At 38.4% G+C, this 21,298-nt stretch overlaps 1 protein-coding gene across 7 annotated transcripts in view; it reads right to left on the bottom strand.

Annotated features, from left to right (window-relative positions):
- Positions 1 to 3,448: 3,448 nt before the first annotated feature.
- Positions 3,449 to 21,298, bottom strand: part of ST7L (suppression of tumorigenicity 7 like) — a 123,461-nt gene continuing 105,611 nt past the window's right edge. For 3 of the 7 annotated variants that reach the window (XM_032421444.1, XM_032421405.1, XM_032421429.1), the window contains 3 exons: positions 19,387 to 19,479; positions 13,087 to 13,226; positions 3,449 to 10,629 (listed from right to left, as the gene is read on the bottom strand). In XM_032421444.1, the coding sequence (XP_032277335.1) occupies positions 10,522 to 10,629; positions 13,087 to 13,226; positions 19,387 to 19,479 (341 nt within the window). In that variant the 3' untranslated portion in view covers positions 3,449 to 10,521. Of the gene's footprint in view, positions 10,958 to 13,086; positions 13,227 to 13,921; positions 14,079 to 19,386; positions 19,480 to 21,298 lie in introns of those variants that run through there. The other 4 variants (XM_032421411.1, XM_032421421.1, XR_004301397.1 and 1 more) reach the window with 4 other exon arrangements.

The raw sequence follows: 21,298 nt of genomic DNA, 5'->3' as shown, positions 1-21,298 counted from the left end.
TTTTAAAGTGATGCTAAGCGCAAAGAGACAAGTAGTCCTGAGAAGCCGTGAGCGGAAACTGTTAAGGCTTTGGGCTTCTAAAGTATGTATTAGAATTTCCTTTGAGGTTTCACTCTTTCTTTTTTTAAACGCTGTCAACTCCTGGGCTAGGAAAGTGAGAAGAGGGAATGAGAGTGCTAAAAACCTGTCCTATCCCAGGCCAGATGCCTACTCAAGGCCTGGTAAAAGTCCTGGGACCTCTAGCTGAGACAAGTAATTTATCTACACCAAGGCAAGGAGAATCCACCCTGCAGAGAAACCCCTATGAGATGAGGCAGACAACAGATTTTTACTTGATCAAAAACTTTTGCTGCTCTCAACCCCCTTCCTCCCACCCTCATTCAAAATCTGGACTTCTGTTTAGGTCCAAGACAGTGAGACAAAGCAGCTCCAAGAGAGGATGTGTGCAAGGGGAACCCTTCCCTGTTCAACCCTGGAATGCATTCCTTCAGAAACAGCATAAGCCTGCACATACCCTACCTATCCCACTCCTGCACCCCAACTGTGAAGGCAGAAGGGAAAACTGCAGGAACACAATGTTCATCCATCATAGACCTAGACCCCCACTTGAGCTAGGGGAAGGACACCTCATGAAAACAGTCTACCTATAGTCAGGATCTGTCCCAGAGCAAACCTTACTTTTTGGTCCATCGATCTTGGCTCTCACGGCTCTCCCTGCTCCCCACCCCCACTGCCTCCGCATGTGGGCTCAGAAGTCATCATCTAAAGAATTCCACTGCTCACCTCCTGCATAGCAGCACAGCCCCATGAGGCCGCACACCAGATGTAGGGGATAAAAGTACGAGGTCATGGCTTCTAGCAAGAGGCTTTTTCTGAAACTAACCCTGACTCCTGGAAAAGAGGCAGAGCAGGAGAGTGTCGGGTGAGCTGCTGACGACAGCAGCTTCATGGGTCTTGTGTGAAAAGGAAGGACAAAGCCTTCATTAAAAATTTCCCTGCTCCCGTCTCCAGACCTATTTCTGATCCCACATCTACTCCTTGAAGGCGTCTGAGTAGAATGCAGAGACTGCCAAGCCGAGGGGTTAAATCCTTCCCATTTGTCGGGGCCTATTCAGCAGGCTGCCACACTCATGCTGAGGTGGAGGCCAAGCCCTGAACACGTGGCCTGTTCCTCCAGGCAGTCAGCTATGATGTAAAGGGAAAAGGTGTGGAAGGCGGACTAGAACTCTGGGGAAATTGAGAAGGCCGTGGCCTTCAAAATGTTTGTATGTAATAGACAAAGACAAGGCATACAGGAAAATCATCATTCCTTGGATCATTATGCCTGTTGGGTGACAAGCTACACAGGCAACAATCACAAAGGAAAAACAGTTCGAGGAATGGACTGAGAAACAGAAGTCTCCGAACAGAGCAATCCGGCGGAGGTGATGCGGCAGCCTTTCTACAGGGGTGACTTCTGAGTTGGAGTTTTAAAAGATAAGGGATGGACTGGTGGAGGGGAGTCAGAGAAGGGGTTCTACAGCGAAGGAACTGGTATGCGCTGAAACGTAGAAGAATGTGCAAGCAATATATAAGGAATTTCAAGCCGGTACATATTATATACCCTGGGGACGACCGAGAAATGAGAATGCTGAGATAAGAGCTGAACTAATGTGAGCTAGCTGCATGCGCCTCGACTGTCACATGGTGTGGAGCCCCTGCAGGGCCGTGCAGCATCTTGATCTATGTCCATCAACGCCGGGGCACCGATGGGAAAGCACGGGGATGAGTCCGTTTGTTACATGTATAGGGATGAAAAGAGAGCTACACTGTACATAACAAATGCTAAGTGTTAATGACAACTCACTAGCATTTGAGGTTCTAGACTAAATAAGAGATGTGAAATATTCTGTCCACAATTGTGATGCATTAATGGAGGCTTACAGGCCCAGACGCTGGCATAAATTCAGCCAAACTCTTAAGAAATTACAATGTAAAAAAGGAATAATTTAAAATTAAAAATATGTGGTTCTTTCTCTCACTCCCCACCTTAGAATTTGACAGGCCTCGATGTCCCGTTTGACATACGGGACTTTTGTGGCGAGCAGATTCATCATATGTGAGGCCACAGTGAATGGGAGGAGAGTGATGAAAGAGCTTTAGGGACCGCCACACCAGTTCACTGATAAGGGAGAAGACAGGTCTTGTGCACTACAAGCTGCTAGATAAGAGTGGCTGCCAAAAACAAGAGACAAATTCCAATTTCCTAACTTCCAGTTAGGTCACTGGCTTCTTGCATCGTGAAGGTAAAAACAGAGCTATTTACCAGGCTCCTGTCCTACTTCCTTACTGAGCTTTCTTAATTTTTGAGGACAAAAATCACAAGGACAACCCATTCTTCCACAGCACTCTCCTTGTGCTTCTTTCAGAAACAGAGTAAGTTGACCCTTGCACAACACAGGTTTGAAGTGCATAGGTCCACTTCTACGCAGATTTGTTTTATAAACACAGTGCAGTACTGGAAATGTATTTGTTTCTCTTCCTGATGACTTTCTTAATAACATTTTCTTAATTATAAGAATACAGTATGTAACAATACAACATACAATATGTGTGTTAACTGTTTATGTTGACGAGGGTTCCGGTCAACATTAAGTTTATGGGGAGTCAAAAGTCGTAAGTGGGTTTTTGACTGTACAGGAGTTCAGTGCCCGTAACTCCTATGTCGTTCAAGGGTCAACTGTATTAGAATACACACACACACACACACCACTGAATAAGCCAAAAGGTGAGCAGTATCCTAAGTGTTTGCTTTACTTAACTGGCACAATTTGGTGCTGGGAGGCAGCCACTTACACAGTGACAGCATTTGTTGGTATCATCTTAGTTTTTTCCTCCTTCCCTAGGCAGTTTATAAAAGGTGATTTCTGAAACCTTTCGCAATAGAAAAGCTCAAGGGTTTACATTCAACTGTGACACCACTATGAATTCATTAAGAGGCATGTTTCAGGTTGCACTATAATTTCCCTATGTAACATAAACCCACGGAATCTGACATAAGCTGATTGCTCATGCTGGTTATTTTATTTACATTTCTGAATGGAAGGGATCTCAATACTCATAAAATATCTAACTGACTTATTATTTTTCATCTGTTCTCCCAGGGCAGCTAGTATAAAATGGACATCGAGACAGAAGTCTCAACTTGTATGACTGGTTAAGCGACCAAAGAAAAGTTACTGCTCAAAAGCAATTAAAAAAAAATAATTTAATATGGAGCTTGAGGCCAAGAGAGATGATTACTCTCAATGCCACCTGAAAGGTAAAAGTTAAAAAAAAAAAGTTAAAACAATGAATCATGGAACACTATATCTAAAACTAATGATGTAATGTATGGGGATTAACATAACAATAAAAAAAATTTAAAAAAAAAAAAAAAAAGTTAAGTAACTGTGTTCATTATCTTTGTCCAAGTCCTATGGGAGTAGGTGGTAGCCGGGAAGGGGTTCTGGAATTGACTTTTGACTTAACTCTTTCTCTAGAGACCTAATATTGGTAGACATGGTCTAGTCTAAACGGGAACACAGGTGAATGGATGAGAGTGGGCTCCTTACAACCCAGAAATATGAATGTGCCTCCTTACCAGCATGTTACAAATCAAACTTCTGAGCTGGAAGATGCTATCATGCATCTAACTCATCATCTGGAGATACATATTCTGTTAACCTACCCAAAGAATGATAATTTCTATTTATACCAGCAGATATTGCAAGCTTGGATGGATTGCTAGAGAACTAACAATCACCAGTAAATTCCAAAGCCTCATCTGCAGTCTTCTGCCTCCAAGTCATTGTTCAAATTGCCCCACTTCCTTTCTTCTGCTGCCACACCGAGTTAAATCAGTATACTCTTTGACCCCCTAGTACGGTCTTGGGCCATAAACTTCCATCATTTTACCATATTTATTGATGACATGCCCAATTAGTATAAGCTCCCCAAGGACAGGTCCTGTGCCTATTTTGAAATATGTATTCCAAGGTCATATCCCCAGTGATCCAGTTAGCACATAAACTTGATTGAGCCAATAAAGATTGGAAATATTTTGTAGTTCCTTAGAAAATCTTGGTGGTCCCCCCTATAAAAAGGTAGAATTGTCCAGGATGCAGAATTGATCAGCAAAATTCAGCTTGGGAGAGAAGGAAAAGGAACCTTATTTCAGTGCCTACCCCAATGTCTTTTTATTATTTTTAAAAAATTAACACTTGTGCCGGTTTTTAGAATCAGTGACTGCAGGATGCAGCTTTGACATTAACAGTAGGCTCTGGGAAATTCTGAGTGGCTCCTTCGCGTCTCTCTCACATGACCACAGAGCCAAGTAATTTTAGTCCTAACTCTTGCTACCCCATTCTGCTTCACAATGACATCGTGCTGTTTCATTTTCCAAACCAGAATGGCCCTTATCTTTTATCAATCTGTCATTATTAGAAATGAGAGGACACAAACAAGGACAATGAAAATGTAGGAGCGTGAGAGGCTTTTGTGTTATGGCAGCTACTATGTGAATCTGAGGCGAGATATTTCTTATTTAAATTCTGAATTGTGGAACGCTTCACTTTTCAATGAAGTTTAAACCATTCAGATAAACATAAGGAATACCACTGTTTATAAAAACATGTACTTGCTCAGTTAAGTGTTAAGATGAAAGTCCTACATGCCTCATGTTTGAAAGAGAATAGAGGCTCCTCTTTCTACCTTCCTTGTGTGACTGAAAGAGCTCCTAACTGAACAGTCTTCCAAAAGGGAAAGTCCTGAGTCTAAAATGACTTTTTAGGTCACTACATCTTATGTGAGGCACGTGAAAATAACTCCTCAGTCACTTCCAGTCAAATGAATAAACATGCAAGGGTGAGCTAATCTACTGCTGTGGCAGCAGCTTCTGTCTTATACTAACACATCCCTTGCCTGTCTCAAACCCCCTGCTGCTAGACTACGAGTTACCTGTGGACACACACTGTATCTCATACTCCATAGAGGGGCCCAACACATACCTGCTCATTGAAGGAAGGAAGGAACAGATCCATCGGTAGTAACATCTTAATATAATGAATACGAATGGTGAAAACGTGGAGTACATTACAGAATAATCATTACCATACTGTGGCATGCTATAGAACAAGAGTTCACATAGTTTTAAATGCGGAGGCTCTTTAAAAATTACACTTTGAAAACAAACTAAGATAAGCCCTATTGGAGTCCTTCCAGTCAATCAGCTAATACCGAAAGAAGAAATCTTTTCAGGGTCTCCAGGCCTCTGAACTGCATGTTCTTTAGCGCAGCTGTTGTTGCTGTTGTTGTTTACGGCGGTCTGAACAATAGCTAAAATACACCAAGAGCAAATTAATAAGAAAAGTCTACGCAGCTAGGGCTTAGTTGAATTAAGAATCCCCAGGCTCTCAATAAGGGCTAAATCCAAAGGGATCAGAGTCAAGTAAATAAAAAATCCAGCTGAATTTTATCAGAGGGCAAAGTTTCAACTCTGAGTACCCCAGCAACCAAGGATGAATTATGCATAAGATTAGTAAAGTGCCTTCATCCATACCCCAGCCAGAGAACATTCTTCTATCTCACTGTGACTGCAGGAAACACAGCAATGTATTTGCCCGCCAAGAATAGTTGCAGCTATACTCTAGATAGGAGTCTAACAAACACTAAGGGATTAAAGTTTAATTGTAAAGCTGCTGCTACCTGGGAGTCAAAGCTTGAACTCTGGCTTCACAAAGAAAGTGGGACTCTGGCATCTTGAATAGACGAAAATAAGAGCGGGCACGTTCCTAACAAAGGCTGTGAGAATATGCTCCCTTCTGAATTCTTCCCCAAACTGCTTCTCTCTATGTATATATCCTCCTCGTAATTTACAAGTGCTCAATAAGAATAGAGCCCTTTCCAACACTTTGAAGAATACATATACGTTTCATTTTCAGAATGCTTGAAATTATAGGATGAGATGAGAGGGTGATTATGTGGTCTGAATTCTCTGAATATCAGTTCTCTTAATTTTGTTGAGCAGCATCTGAAGCCCAAGTAGTTTCTTTTCTTGAAGCTGGCTGTTAGAGATGGACGTAGACAATCTTAATGTCATTACAAAAATAAGACAGATAATTTTATTTTTCCTCAGATTCAGAAAGAATACTATCAATAGCCAATCTTGTATCAAGGCCTCATCAGCATTAAGAAACACACCTACGTTTCCTACCTACTGATACAACTACTAGAAGTACATCTGCTACCTAAAATTCCCATGTTAGCCAGAAGATACGCACACGTTATATTTTAGACCAAAGTTTATTCTGTTCAGTTAAACTTCCCCAGATAATCCTTCACAAATTTACCCTCTGATTTTGAAAGAAGAATGATATTGAAACATGGGGTATACATTTGTACTTTATATTAAAAGTTTCTTCTCTTTTTTTTTTTTTTACCATTTCAGAGAGTCAATCAAATTCCCTCTGAATCATTACAAAGCAGTGCCTGCTGCTTCTTTCATATTACTGTACATTTCAGAGAGTTAGATAGGCTGAAGTTTTTTATACCGTTGTATAAGTGCAGATGGAAGGGACCAAACAGTGTTCTTCGTTCTTAAGTGGCTTACTAGCAAGAAAAGGAATGAAATTAAAGTGAACCAACTTGAAAGACAAAAAAAGTAAATGGGCATTCTTTATTTTAAAGCATCAGAGTTCATCAAATAGGCTTATGTTGTGAAGAGTGAAGAGTTCTCCAGACAGTGTGTCTACTGATGTTTTGGTTTTTGCCGTAAGCATTTCTGCAACCTAACCGTCCTTCCTATTTTCTGAAAATCCATATTAGCCTTCTCATTTAAAACTCTTCTCCAAATTCATCTCCTGTAGGAAGACTTCTCTAGCAAAACCACTTTACTATCACCACGCCATCATTCTATATCCCTTCAGCCTCACTATATTTTGTTTGAAATATATTCTTTTGTACTTGTTTTGGCCTAAGTTGTGAACTGACACTTTATTGAAACCAAGCATATATATCATCACTAAAGGGCTACCTGTTGTGTGATTTCAAGCAAATCACTTTACTTGAATGACTCAAACTTGCCCATCTAAAACACTGGAAAACCACAATCTGTCCTCCAATGGCTCGGGTAAGAATAAATGAGAGTCTAAATATACACTCTTAAGAACAAAGATAATAACTAACTGAAATCTAAATTACTCCTGGTTTAGAATCGTAATATATTAAATAGTCATACAAATTTAGTTCTCTTGAGCATTAGAAATTTGATTGGTGGGAGAAAGAGCAAAGTTCAACTCAAGAAAGAGGCCAATAAAAACTATTCCTCAAGATTATAATTTTATTCTGTATCCCATTATTCTCTCCATTTAGAGGACTTTGCGGGGTCTGCAAAAAACAAAGGTTTTCTAAAAGAAAAATCAGTAGGTTTCCTAATGTGAATTCTAGTATCACTCAAGTAATGGGGTTAGAGTAAGCAATTGACATCAATATCTAAGCACCACTCTTCTGAAAACTGCTATGCAGTCCATTTGCCCCAAGTGCTAATGATTAAGCAATCAATATATCAGTAGCAGTTAGTGACAGGATGTCCTAAACTTTGGCACTGAGACATCTGCTTTGAGGGGGAAAGGATGATTAAATATACTGCCAAATAAATTCAGGGAAGGAAAGCTTTTGTGAACTTCATACTTGACAGGCACATGTTAATAGGGAAAGAGGGTGTTTTCCACAAACTTCAAAACTGAAGGAAACCCTGGGGAAGGGGTATAAACATGTGTTAAAAAGTACACTGTCTTAATTTTTATTCTTTTTTTCCCCCGCTTTGAAAATAAGAGTTTAGTACTCAGAAAATATGGATAAAGAAGAACAACAGCAATATCACAATCTTCTCAGTCTGGTTCTTTTTAAAGGAAAACAATGAGAATGAAGCATGAGAAATGCCCTTAATGGAAGTAGGGAACATCTTTTCTTTTGCTAGAAATATCCCAATTGATTAAGAAAATAAAAATTGGAATATGCTAGACTGCCCAAATAAAGACTGAATTCAGTGGCACTAACAAGGGAACAAAAATGTAAACATTTAAAATTTTTTGACCTGTCACACAATGGGCTCCTTTTATTATCAGTATAATCTCTGGGAAATACCCCAGATATATTGCTGTGGAAAGAGCATGGCTACAGAACAATATTTTATGGGAATATAAGCTTGGTTACAATTCAAAATGTTTTAAAAACTATGTCAGTTCTTAGGAACTAAAGAAGTCTCACAGCTTTGAAATGTAATCCATTTTCAAACAAAGTGAAGAAACTTGTTTTACTTGTTGGTTGAATTTCTGAATGTGGCCCTATGTATTCAATAAAGAGCGATACAATTATCATAGGTTTTTAGCATGAATGAAATCAGATGGAGAATATAAAAAAATCACTTTCACCTATGAACAGATTTCATGTCACTGGTTATGACAATGGAAAATTAGGAACCTTTAGAAATAATATATTTTTTCTACTGGTATATATCAATATAAAGTTATAATTATCTATCAACTCCCCTAGGTATGAAGGCGATCTTTGCCCTGAAAAAAATGATGAGAATAGTGTACAAACCTCAAAAGTTTTGATCACTATTCAGTAAAACACACTTGGCATTTATTTCTGCTTATTATTTTTTAAAATGTAATTTGGGGAGAAAAATGTTAATTATTTTTGGGAAGGGGCTGAAGAAATCCCAGTGGGACATTCTGTAGAAAGGTCTTTTGTTAGCATAACATCTGACTTTCTATATCTTTGGAAATCATACAACTTGGCTAATGTAGTCCTTAAAGAATTAATCAAGCAGATTGTTAGGCCCTAGTTACAGTGGAGCCAGCCAATTATGAGTTGCTCAGAAATTCATCACTGGCATGTCCAACCACATTTTCCCACATAAAGATTAGTAAAAATATGTGGAAACAGGGCCCATTCCCACCTCAGCACAGCTACAGTGTGTGTTCAGTGAAACGGATTTCAACAAAGTTTTGCTTTAGTGAAACAAACTATTTATTTGGAAATCTTTCTGATTCCTGTCTTTACCCATTAACACCTTTTTCTGCCAGGTTGCAAAGGCTATCTAGCCTGTTTCATTAAAACCCAACTAGAGATTTTTATATGCAAACACACTTCTGAATTCAAAGTACTGAAGTCACATGCCACAAGCCTGAATTTATCAGTAAGTCAGTGAAACCCCCAAAGACCATCTATAGTGTTCACTGCTGTGATAACGCCCTCCCAAGGCTTACTAAGAAGAAAGCTTTTCTTGCAGGAGAGAAATGAAAGGGGCCAGGCTAGATGAAGATTGGTTCTCTAAGGAGAGGGCATTGCTGCTCTTAAATAAAGAAGCTCCTTTCAGATAAGCAGAATCGGATTCCAGTTCATTTGGTTTGCTGGCTACCCTTACTTTGAACTCTCATATTTAACCCAGCAGGCTTCAAAGCAGGTGAGAAAATGACCTACCACTTAAAAGCAATTTTTCCTTTTTCAGGAATTCTGGCCTTGGAGAATATCAGCTCTGATATCAGCACATTCCACATCTCCAGGGATTTATGCAATTTTTTTTTTTTTTTTATTGCTCTATGTCGAATGTCAGACATGGTTTTCATCTCAGCCAGGAGAAAAATCAAGAAAGAAAGTCCTAGCTTGCTGAAACTAAAGTCTTATTCCACACAGCTTCATACCATGCAAAAGATGGGGCACTAAAATCACTAACCATTCTAGTTCATACCCTTCCATTTATCTCAATGTGAGGAACAGTGAAGATTATGAAAAAGCATTAATCCCTAGTGCCTTACTTCACAAAAAAGCAATTTTTGTGACAAAGGTATTTTAACAAATTCAAATTAAATTTACTCTAGCATATGAGCTAATATAAAAATATATTGGATGAGGAAGAGACCGTGATAACAATGGAAAAAATTTAGGAAATTTTCTGAAACTGCTTTGCTTTACTAAATAGATTGATTTCCACTATATTCGGCTATCAAATACCTGACGTAATTGAAACTCCTAACATAGGCCGTTTGCAATTTATCAATACTTGATGTTCTACCAGGCAGTTTGCCAGCGCCTACAATCTGAAACATTTCTCCACTTTTGGTGGTACAAATACACATAATGTACCAGCAGTATTGTTTAAATGACACCTAGCCACCATTTATACTGCAATTTCTATGGGAAAATACATTTTGAGCTTACTTTCAGGACACAGCTCCTCCCAACATGAAGGGGTTAGGATTTCTCATCACAGCTGCACTTTGGTGATAATGATGACAATGATGGGTGGCGACAAGAGTGACACTTCCCTAGTTTCTCCTGTGGACAGACATGGTTCTAAACACCTGTCATATTTTAAACTCCTTTAACCCTCACAAACACCTACAAGGTAGTACTATTCCCCTTTTACAATGAGGGGGAGAAATGGCTAAGGAACTTACCTGAAGTTGCACAGCCAGTAAGTGCCAGGGCTGGAACTCAAAGGAAAGCAGTCTGGCTCCAGAGCCTACGCTCATGCCATTCTGTAATGCTGCCCCTTTTCTGCCTGGAAGAGGCGGCACTATCCAGGCGTCTAAATTCCTCCGACTGCGGGGAGACGAGAGCAGGGTTTCTCAAGTTTTAAACGCACAGATGATCTTGTTAAAGGGCAGATTCAGGAAGTTTGGAGTGGCGCCTGAGATTCTGCCTTTCTAACAAGCTCCTGGGTGATGGTGAAGCTCCTACTGCATACACCATTAAGTAGGGGAAGAAGCAGAATTTGAGCCTCCAGCTCCCTTGCTGGCTGGCTGGCTGGGAGGCATTTATACGTTGTGTTTATAAGCTGGAGATGGCCTGCATGTAATCATTTTCCATAAATTCTTCAGTGGAACCTGCCCTTGGTACTGCGGCATGCCAAATACTGGTCTGCAGGTACCTTGAGTAAAGAGTTAGCTTTTAGGAACTAAAAATGTACATGTAAAGGCCACTGCATAAAATGTGGCTATAAAAGTTTGCTGTGAGGCACATTTATAACTATATACCACCAACTATACAAATATCAAAGGATGGTAAATAAATGCCTGTTTATTGTTCATTAACTAGAATCACAGTAAATTAATAACTTTTAGTCTAAAAAAAGAAGCTTCCACTTTAAAATATATAATTATTCATTCTCAGACTCCGCTGCAGGAGTGCTAAGGAGCTTGTGCGATGTAATCTTAAAGACTCTTCTGGTGCATCAGCCATGTCTCAGGTAAAGACAGATGCTACATACTAACATTGATGGATAGAGCAGACAGTGAATACACTCTGCACTCATTTTAGCCAGTACCTCATGGAAGTATACTACTAACAATTGCTACATATCGATTCCAGATTCTAAATCTCTCTCCTCACTCGATTTTACCTCCTTTCCAATACTCTGAGAGAACCCCAAGGACCATCTCTCCCACTGCCTGCCTGTGATCTCAAATACACAGCTGCATATATTTTTCCAGTTGTTAAATGGACGGGATTCCCTTTCCAGTCAATTTTTTTCCATGCCAGAGTACACAGTAAGGTCATCTCAGTTTGAGATGCACTCACTCCCCAGTCAGCACCACTGCGAACAACAGTTACGGTATGATCACTACACTTCCCTTTCACACTAAAAGGAAACAGTCAGTTTCCAACCCAAATATCTATACTCCCTGAACAACAGTGGAAAGTCATTCTCCTTGAAGACTGACCCAGAATCAAGTGCAGTCTCAGACTGCTAGGCCTACCGCCAGTGGCAACTTAACACATTATACAGCTGACCTTCAGGGAAAAAGGCAAACCAGTGCTTTTACTCCTGGTGCCAAAAGAAAACCAACTAATCTTTAAGGCACAAAATAAACTGTTCTTAAGGCACAAAAAGAAATTGTGAGGCAACAGGGAGTTAGAAGGGAGGCATATAGAGAAAAATATAGAAATTACGTTGCCGAGTAAGGGCTAGTGCTGCTACAGTTCTCAATGCTTTTTGATTTGAGACTAAAATGAATTAGCATTTTCCTTTTGGGTTTGAACTATTGTTACCTGGTAAAAATGTGAAGATGTATAAGAAAGACCCATTTTTTAAAGGCTTAGCAACTTAAAGTTGGTAATTTTACTCTGAGCCAGTGACATTAATTACTAAGTTTGTGTAGAAGAGTAAACAATCATGGGATATTCTAATATCAGTCCTCAAGTACCTTCTGGACCTGGCTCAGGAAATGGGGAAGTAGTTCAAATTAAAGGATAAAAATGAAAATAAAGGTCTATCCATGGTTCTACACCCAACGTTGGGGAAGGTCAATTAAGAACATGCAGATACAACAGTGAGCAGCTTTGAGTAAAGAAGCACATTCTGGGGCGCCTGGGTGGCTCAGTTGGTTAAGCGACTGCCTTCGGCTCAGGTCATGATCCTGGAGTCCTGGGATCGAGTCCCGCATCAGGCTCCCTGCTCAGCGAGGAGCCTGCTTCTCCCTCTAACCCTACCCCCTCTCGTGTACTCTCTCTCTCTCTCTAATTCTCGCTCTCTCAAATAAATAAATAAATCTTTAAAAAAAAAAAAAAGAAGCACATTCTGTACCCAGGGTGAATGTTCCATCTGTCCCATCTTACCTACTTATTCTCCATCAGCAAACCTTACCATTAATGATTTCACTTAAATGGAAAAATCGAAATAGGGAATTGTTTCCGAAATAGGGAATTGTTTCTCAAATAGGGAAATTTTTTTTAGTGCCAAAAAGAAAGCATTTAAAAGAGTTGGGTTATTCCTTAGCTAGTAACAAGTGCTATGTTTACCACCAAAAGTGATCTACAAAGACCAACTTTATCATGTTATGCCATTGTATTCTTTTAAACTTTTAAGCAACAAAAACATAGCTCAAGTCAGCAAAAACTTATGTTTGACATATTTATAGCAGCAACTTTACAAATCAATTCCTGTAATTTACTATACAAACATCTTCCACTGATCAACTGGTTTAGCACAAACAGATCAGAGATGGTTTCTTGTGTGTTTTACAAATACTCTACACAAGTCCTTGAGATCATACTTACAGCTTTAGCAAAAACACCCATGATTTCAGGAAACTGGTGTGTGAGAAGAGCTATCATTGCTGTAGAAGAACACAGTCCTGCTGTGAAATGGATGAAAAAAGGAAGCTCCTTCTTTGGGTAAACAGAAACATGATGAAAGGCTGTAAGGGAGAAAAGGTAGAAATGGATTTTATTTAAGAATATAGTGTAAGCCAGTTTTAATATTTTCAAATGAAGTTTAAAACTAAAAGGAAAATAATTGTTTTAAAAAAGAACAGGGCATCTCTGGCTAAGCAAGGTAGAAGAAAGTTAACCATTATTTATTCCAGCATCGACAGCATATCTACAGAGCCAGAGGACTGTGCTGGGGACTGGGAATAAGATGGCATCGTGGGAAAGAACATTAATTGTAAAGTCATGCTGAGGTGGTTTTGAAAAAGAGCTTTGTCACTTATTAGCTGTGTGGTCTTGAATAAGTTGCTAAACCCTCTCATAGTTGCTATGGAGTTGTTATGATGAACACTGTAAGTCCTTAAATGTGAGTTGTTATAATTCTTGCTCTTCAGGAGCTCAGAGACAAGTATACTGATCGAGAGACAGACGTGTGGTTGCAGATTTCCCAGAACCATAATTTTACCCAGCTATTAATAAATGTTCTATGTGTGGCATTTCATAGAGCACCGTAAAAATGGAACTAGAACACCAAAGCCCTAAGATTCTGAACATAAATCAAGTCCCTTGTCTTATTTTATCACATTCACACATTAACTCAGGTATTATTTTTCTAATGACTGGATATTTCATTACTAATAGTATTCAAGTATTTATATCTTATTTGAAATTTGATTGAAAATACCTGAATACCAATGCTGAGATGTGACTATCACCATGCGTGGCACACAGTAGGTGCTCAATAAATGTCTGTTAAACGGAGAGCTATTCTGGGACTTCATTGTCCAGGAAGTTGACTGCTCAGGGCTGGACACAAACCCAAGAATTCCTGATGTAATATCCTGCATAAGTAAGGGATGACTAATTCAGTACTGAATCAAGGTCAGCTATAAATTTCACTTTTTCCAACATAACGATTCACAGAGAAGATTACACCTAAGTTTCCTTTGGTAGCCATATTTTTTATGTCTTATACTATACTCAAAAGTATATGCCAAAAACTGAACTCATTAAAAATCCAGAAAATTTCCAGAGGCTTGGGTCACATTTAAAGTAAAAGCACACCAAATCTGAATTTGTTTTAAAAAAGTTAGAAACATTAGAAGCTGTGGACAACATTGTACTTTCAGCACCCAAAAAACCAGCAGTCCCTTTTGCCCTGTCCCTCAAGCATGAGAGGCCAACTTCTTCTAGCAAACCAAGAGAAATAAACCATGGTACTTGCAAAGACAGGGAACACTTATGTATACCAATGGTCACTAAAATTCCTATCGCGTGAGAGACAGCAACGTTGATAAAATTAAACTGTATAGCATTTTATGATTTACAAAGTGCTTTAATTTCTATTAGTTTGATTTTTTTCAATAGCCTTAAGAGACAGATAGTATTATTTCCACTTTTTTTCTTTTTTTAAGATTTTTTATTTATTTGACAGAGAGAGAGACAGCGAGAGAGGGAACACAAGCAGGGGCAGAGGGAGAGGGAGAAGCAGGCTTCCTGCCGAGCAGGGAGCCTGATGCGGGGCTCAATCCCAGGACCCTGGAATCATGACCTGAGCCGAAGGCAGACGCTTAACGACTGAGCCACCCAGGTACCCCTATTTCCACTTTTTAAGGTAGAAAACGATATAGTTTTAGTAAGATAATTTCTTAAAATATGAGCTTTTTATATTATAGGAGAGACCTAATTTTTTCTTTTTGGATTGCTTTCTGTAGATTCGTTTGTCAGTCAATGTTTGGCTAATACATCAGTATAATGGATGACTAGTACAGAAACACTCCCTTGGAAGTAAAGTTCAAATTTCATCACTGGCTTGTAGAGAAAAATTTATCAGGAGGCATAAAAGACAACTAAATAGCTATGTGAACTAAGGGAATAGTTCAAGTCTGAACTTATGAGGTTCCTAAGCAAATTCCAGAATGTTGTAAGTCATATCAAGGTTGAAGGAGAATTGAAAACAAAAAAACATTAAGTACTCCTGGGTATTAGAACTCCACATTATTAAAAATTTGTTCATTCTACCACAGTCAGAGACAGACAAATGCTCTCAGAACAAACAATACAATCAAACAAAACCACCAGCATATCCCTCCTCTCCTACCTCCTGGAATTTGCAAATGTGTAAGTACCCTAGAAATAATAAAGGCCTGCCAAAAAAGCAAACTCTCTGTTCTTATAGCCTGTGACTCTGGCAATACATAATAATAACCCTGATTTTATTCATATTACTATGTAAAATTGGCCTTAAGCAACTTTTGTAATGATTTGGAGGGGGCATTATATTAGGCTAAATGTCTTAACCTAATATAATACACTCCTGCATATTGATGTTCCATAATTAAAGACTGACTCCTTTGCCTTAAATATCCTTGTTTCTGTTAAAATGGAAAAACAACAAGAACAACTACTACCAGCACCATCCTAGGAAAGAAAATAAAATTTCTTTCACTAATGACCTTCTAATTGCCAGAGTCAATGGATTCTTCACAGTAATCACCTTCCTTGATATCAGATACTCCTCCTCACTTGGAAATTTTTAGTTCCTAGCCTATCTAGTTCTGGTTCTTGTCCTGTCTCTGTCCACTCCTTCACTGAATCTTCCCAACTCCTTATCAGCCACCCATTCCTTCAACATTTTTGTGCCCCCATGGTTCCACTCTTAGTTTACTTCTCACTCTACACAGTCTCCCTTAGTGATCTCATCCATGCCTAGAAAATGATGATTCCCAAGTTGGTTTGGTGATGTACAGCGATGTAGAGAGAAAGAGATAGTGGAACCCCCAGGAATCCTGTTTACACAACCTGACCCTGTCCCTAGGCCATGGCTAACCACACCAGGAATAAACACCTGGATAAATCTGATGCTCCCTTCCAGAAGTTTTAGAAGCCAGATTGAGATCTTATTCATGCTGTACAATTTGCTTGAACTGATAACGTGTAAACTAGAGCCACGTAAGGACATCAAGTTTGGCTACAAGAGTATCCAAGAAGGCAAAGCCAAACGACAAAGAGAAAGATAGAAAAATGAAGCAGACACATTGAGAGAAGCAGAAATGAGAGTTCATACAGAGAGGAGATGGCGTTGCGGAAGGAGAAAAAGAAAAGTACGAACAGGAGAGATGGAAAAAGGCAGCCAGAGATAGAGATATACAGATAACTGACTCCTGGAAATCCTGATAGCCCTCTAGTTTCTGGTTCTAGTCCCTTCTGAGGTCTGACTGTAATCTGCTTCAGAAGCTGCCTTTGGATTCTTTGAGATAATCCCGTCTTCTCCTAACAAATTCCCTTTAAGTTTAAAACAGCTATTACTTGTTCCCAAAGAATACCTACAACGTTTACTGTTTATATAATATATACATATTTAATATACATATATGTTTTATAAATATATCTTAGGCCCATATATTATTTAGAAATACAAAAAATATGTATATATGTGCAAAATAGACTATAGATAGATTTAAGCATGCATACATACACATGTGCACACACACACACACGATGTGGTATACATGCAACATACTCAAAGCCTGAATTTATTTACTTCCCCCATTCCGTTCCCAAACCTGCTCCTCCTGCTCTATGATGGATTTCCCATTCTTCAAGTCAATCAAGTCAGATTTGGGAATCATCCCTGCCCTTAGAGAGACAGCACACCCCATTTCAGCTTCCTTATAATCTATTCCATACATGCAGCACTTAACACATTGTTTATCAGTCTTTCTATTAACTCATGAGCAGTTCAGGAGTTCAGAGTAGGATAAGGAGGAAAAGGTACTAATATTTAATATTTTTGTTGAGTACTGACAATGTATTTGGCCTGTTTATGACATTAAGGAGGGCACTTGATGTAATGAGCAGTGGGTATTATATGCAACTGATGAATCAATAAACTCTACCTCTGAAACTAAAAAAAAAGAGAAGAAGGGGCGCCTGGGTGGCTCAGTCGTTGGGCGTCTGCCTTCAGCTCAGGTCATGATCCCAGGGTCCTGGGATCGAGTCCCATATCTGGCTCCCTGTTCAGTGGGAAGCCTGCTTCTCCCTCTCCTGCTCCCCCTGCTTGTGTTCCCTCTCTTGCTGTGTCTCTGTCAAATAAATAAATAAAATCTTTAAAAAAAAAAAAAGAAAAAGAATAAATTAATAAATTTGACTAATTAAAATATTTACTGAATATCAATTTTCATTGTGAACATTATAGAGACATTGTGAACATTACAGAGATACACAGAGGGATGATAAAGAGAATCCTGGCCTTCAAGTTTACAATCTAGAAGGGGGAGGTTAAGAAGTCCACAAAGTACTTTGAGAGTTCAAAGAAAAAAACAGATAACTTATCTCAGAGGATGGAAGAAAATAAAAGACCCTGGGAGAAAAATATCAGCATACTCAACTTCCATAATCTCTCCTAAATTTTCATCTATCTGTTTGGACCTTTCAGCTCACTACATTTGTTGGTTGTAAAACTGCAACTTTCCTTCTTAGACTTGAGCTCTAATGGCCCCAGAACTGTAAATACTGTGGCACAGGTTTATATCACATAAGGAAATGTGGCGCTAGTGTTTATAACCTTCAGCATGCTTACTTATTGGTTAAATCATAAAAAGAAAAGTTACACAGAAATTTACCAGTTCACAGAGAAGAGTGAGTGGATAAGGCAGCTGAGACAAATAAGTATAGACCATTCTTTTGAGAAGTTTGGCTTCCTGAAAGCAGGGACTCAATGGGACTCTCAGCGATCATAACCCTATATACTTCTGGTTCTCCCCCTAAGTCTAAGACTGCTCTTTTTAGAACTGGAAAGTGTAGTCCTTCCAATTTCATTCTTTGTAAAGACTGCTTTGGCTCTTCTGAGTGTTTTACCTTTCCATATAGATTTTGAGATCAGCTTGTCAGTTTTTGTTTGTAGGGATTGTATTGAATCTATAGATCAATTTGGAGAGAACTGCCATATAAATAATATTCAGTTTTCCAATCAATAAACATGGAATGTCTCTCCATTTACTTAATTTTTTTTAAATTTCTCCCAGCAAATGACGTCGTTTTTAGTATACAAGCCATTTAAATTATTCCTAAATTGTTTGTTCTTTTTGATGCTACTGTGATTAGAAGTATTTTCTAAATTTCATTTTTGGACTGATTATTCCCTGCCGGTATATAAATATGCAACTGAGTTTTATATGCAGATATTATATCCTGCAACCCTGCTAAACTTATTAGATTTAATAGTATTTTTATGAATTTCTTAGGATTTCCTACATAGAAGATGATGTCATCTGTGAATAAAGACAGTTTTCTTCTTCTTTCCCAACATGAATGCCTTTTTATTTTTTTTTTTTTCTGGCTTGATTGCACTGACTAGGATCTCCAGTACAATGCTGAAGTGAAGTGCAGAGAGCAGACATCCTTGCATTATTCTTAATCTTAGAGAGAAAGCATTCAATGGTTAAATCATAAAATCACCATTAAGTATCCTCTCAGCGGTGGAGTTTTCATAGATGCTCTTTATCAGGTTAAGGAAATTCTCTTACTCCTAGTTTGTTCAAAATTTTTACCATGAATGGTTGTTGGATTTTTGTCAGCCGCTTTTTCTGCATCTGTTGTCATTTATTCTCTTAACATGATGCATTGCCTTTTGAGATGTTAAGCCACTTACATTTGTGAGGTAAATCCCACTTGCTCATGGAGTATAATCTTTTTTATATATGGCTGGATTCAGTTTGCTAATATTTTGTTGAACATGTTTGTGTCTATATTCATGAGGGATATCATTCTATAGTTTTCTTGTAATGTCTTTGGTTTTGTTATCAGGGTAATACTGGTCTCACAGAATAAGCTGGGAAGTGTTCCTTCCTCCTTTCTTTTCTGAAAAGAGTTTGTGAAGGATTGGTATTATTTCTTCTTCAAATGTTTGTAAGATGACTGCTCTTTTTAATATCTTCAACTTTTGTGTTCTTCATTGCATCTCACATAGCATTTTACCCCAGAAACATATGGGAATGAACTTATGCAACTACATCCAAGAAATGGCTAAAATAGTATTTTAAACAGTATCCTGAATTTCAACCAAAGGCATTTTTACTATGAGAAAATACTATGAAAAACAATCTCACAACTACTTTTAAGTTTAGGAAAACTAGAATATTTACTTACTAGGTAATAGCTCTCTATCAGCAGTCTCTGTGCAGCTGGGATAAGGATAAAATAGATGGCCTTTCTCTAATGGATATGGAATCATTCTAAAAGCTGAGAAAAAAAATACAGAAGTTGACATTCCATTCAGACTCACTTTCATCCCATACTACAGATCAAAGCTACTTTGGAGACATACTTTTGTAAAATTTTCACATAGCATTTATTAATTTTTTTAGAGATACCTTTTAGATGAAAGAAACAAAGTAAGCAAAAGAAGGACTAAGAGGAAGAATAAGATTTATTTAGAGAATAGAATGGTCTGGCTGGAATAAAACTAAAGGGAGTAGTGGGTGATAAGGCTGGCTAGGTCCTTCTTGCCTCTGTCTCTTCACTATAAACCCAACAGACTTAACTCTGTGGGTATGAATTCCTTTTCTTCCAGGAATCTTCATAAAATTGCAACATGTATAACTGTTGTGACCCAAACTGTTGGCAACCTACAAGAGTTTTCTCAATGGCTCCTAACTTCATGTGTTAGATAGCAACAAAGTTTTCTACAAGCAGAATTTAACTTAAATCAGAGGTCACCAAAGCATCATCCTTTGGCCAGACCTGGACCACTATTTATGTTTATAAATAAAATTTTATTAGAATACAGATGTTAAAATCACTTGTTCATTTATGTATTATGTAAGGCTGCTTTCATGCTACAAGAATTGGGTAGCTATAACAGAGACTATGGCCACAGAGACTAAATACTTACCATCTGGCTCTTTACAGAAGTTTACCCATCCCTGATCTAGATTATCATCAGTTCTTGCAGAATTCTTAAAGAAGGAATCTTTATTAGCTACTCAGCTAGCTGAGTATTCAACAAAATTGTGATGTTTTTGTTTTTCCTTTAGTGTTTAGCTCTATAAACTTTTGTCAAAATATGAATTTTGTTCTGCCACAATAAAAAGTAGGGATTTGTCCAAAGCCACAGAGCAAATCAGTGGTAACACTAGGAAATCATTCATAAAGATTATTTATGAAATACAGTGTAAGTCACATATTCACTGAGAACCTCCTATGTGCCAGGCAGAACATTAGGCACTGAAGACACATACAGGATCAATGAGACAGAGGACCTGGCTTTGAGGAGCTTATTGACTACTAGAGAAAAAGCAAAAGGAAGACTAATTACCCAAAGACATTCCACTCCTCAGTTTTAGTAGTCCCAGTTTCATTAATCTGCATATTGTCAGTGGCAAGCAGTGTCTGACCCTTAGCAAGTGGTTAATGCAGAGGTTCCCAAATTCTCTTGCTTTAAGGATACATGGTGCCCTTCATGTCTCTAATTGTTTATGATGACCCTAGGCTGAAAAAAATACCTAACAATTCCACTTAAGTAGTGGGTCCAAACAACTTTAAAGGTTTATGTCCTAACAACTTAGCAGTGATTTGGGGGGGAAATATATATGTCAATTAAAGGGAAAAATAATTATTTCATTTTTTTAAAAGACTTTATTTTTTTAAGTAATTTCTAACACCCAATGTGGGGCTTGAACCTACAACCCCAAGATCAAGAGCAGCATGCTCTACTGACTGAACCAGCCAGGCGCCTCTAATTATTTCATTTTTAAACAATCACCTTTTCTTACTAATGGGATGTATGTACCTGTTGGACACCACATAACTTTTCAGACCTTGGAATCAGATTGGACACCGCCATCCTCATTTCCTGTTCCACACTGATTTTTTTGTGTGGTAGTTCTTTTAATCATAGCAATTAAGAAAAACCCAGCTTTGCAAAGCTATGACAACATCAAAAGAAATACAGAATGGAGAGCCACCTAATGGTGAAACCTTGAACTATGCAGAGCTAACAGCTTGAATGATGCTTGACAGATGTTGAGTATTGCTGTGTTTCCACTGAAATTTTTAAAAT

Source organism: Phoca vitulina, unplaced genomic scaffold, assembly GCF_004348235.1.
Source record: "Phoca vitulina isolate PV1807 unplaced genomic scaffold, GSC_HSeal_1.0 scaffold2, whole genome shotgun sequence".
NCBI lineage: Eukaryota > Metazoa > Chordata > Mammalia > Carnivora > Phocidae > Phoca > Phoca vitulina.
The sequence above is the reverse complement of the archived record's forward strand: the minus strand, read 5'-3'. Positions and strand labels throughout refer to the sequence as shown.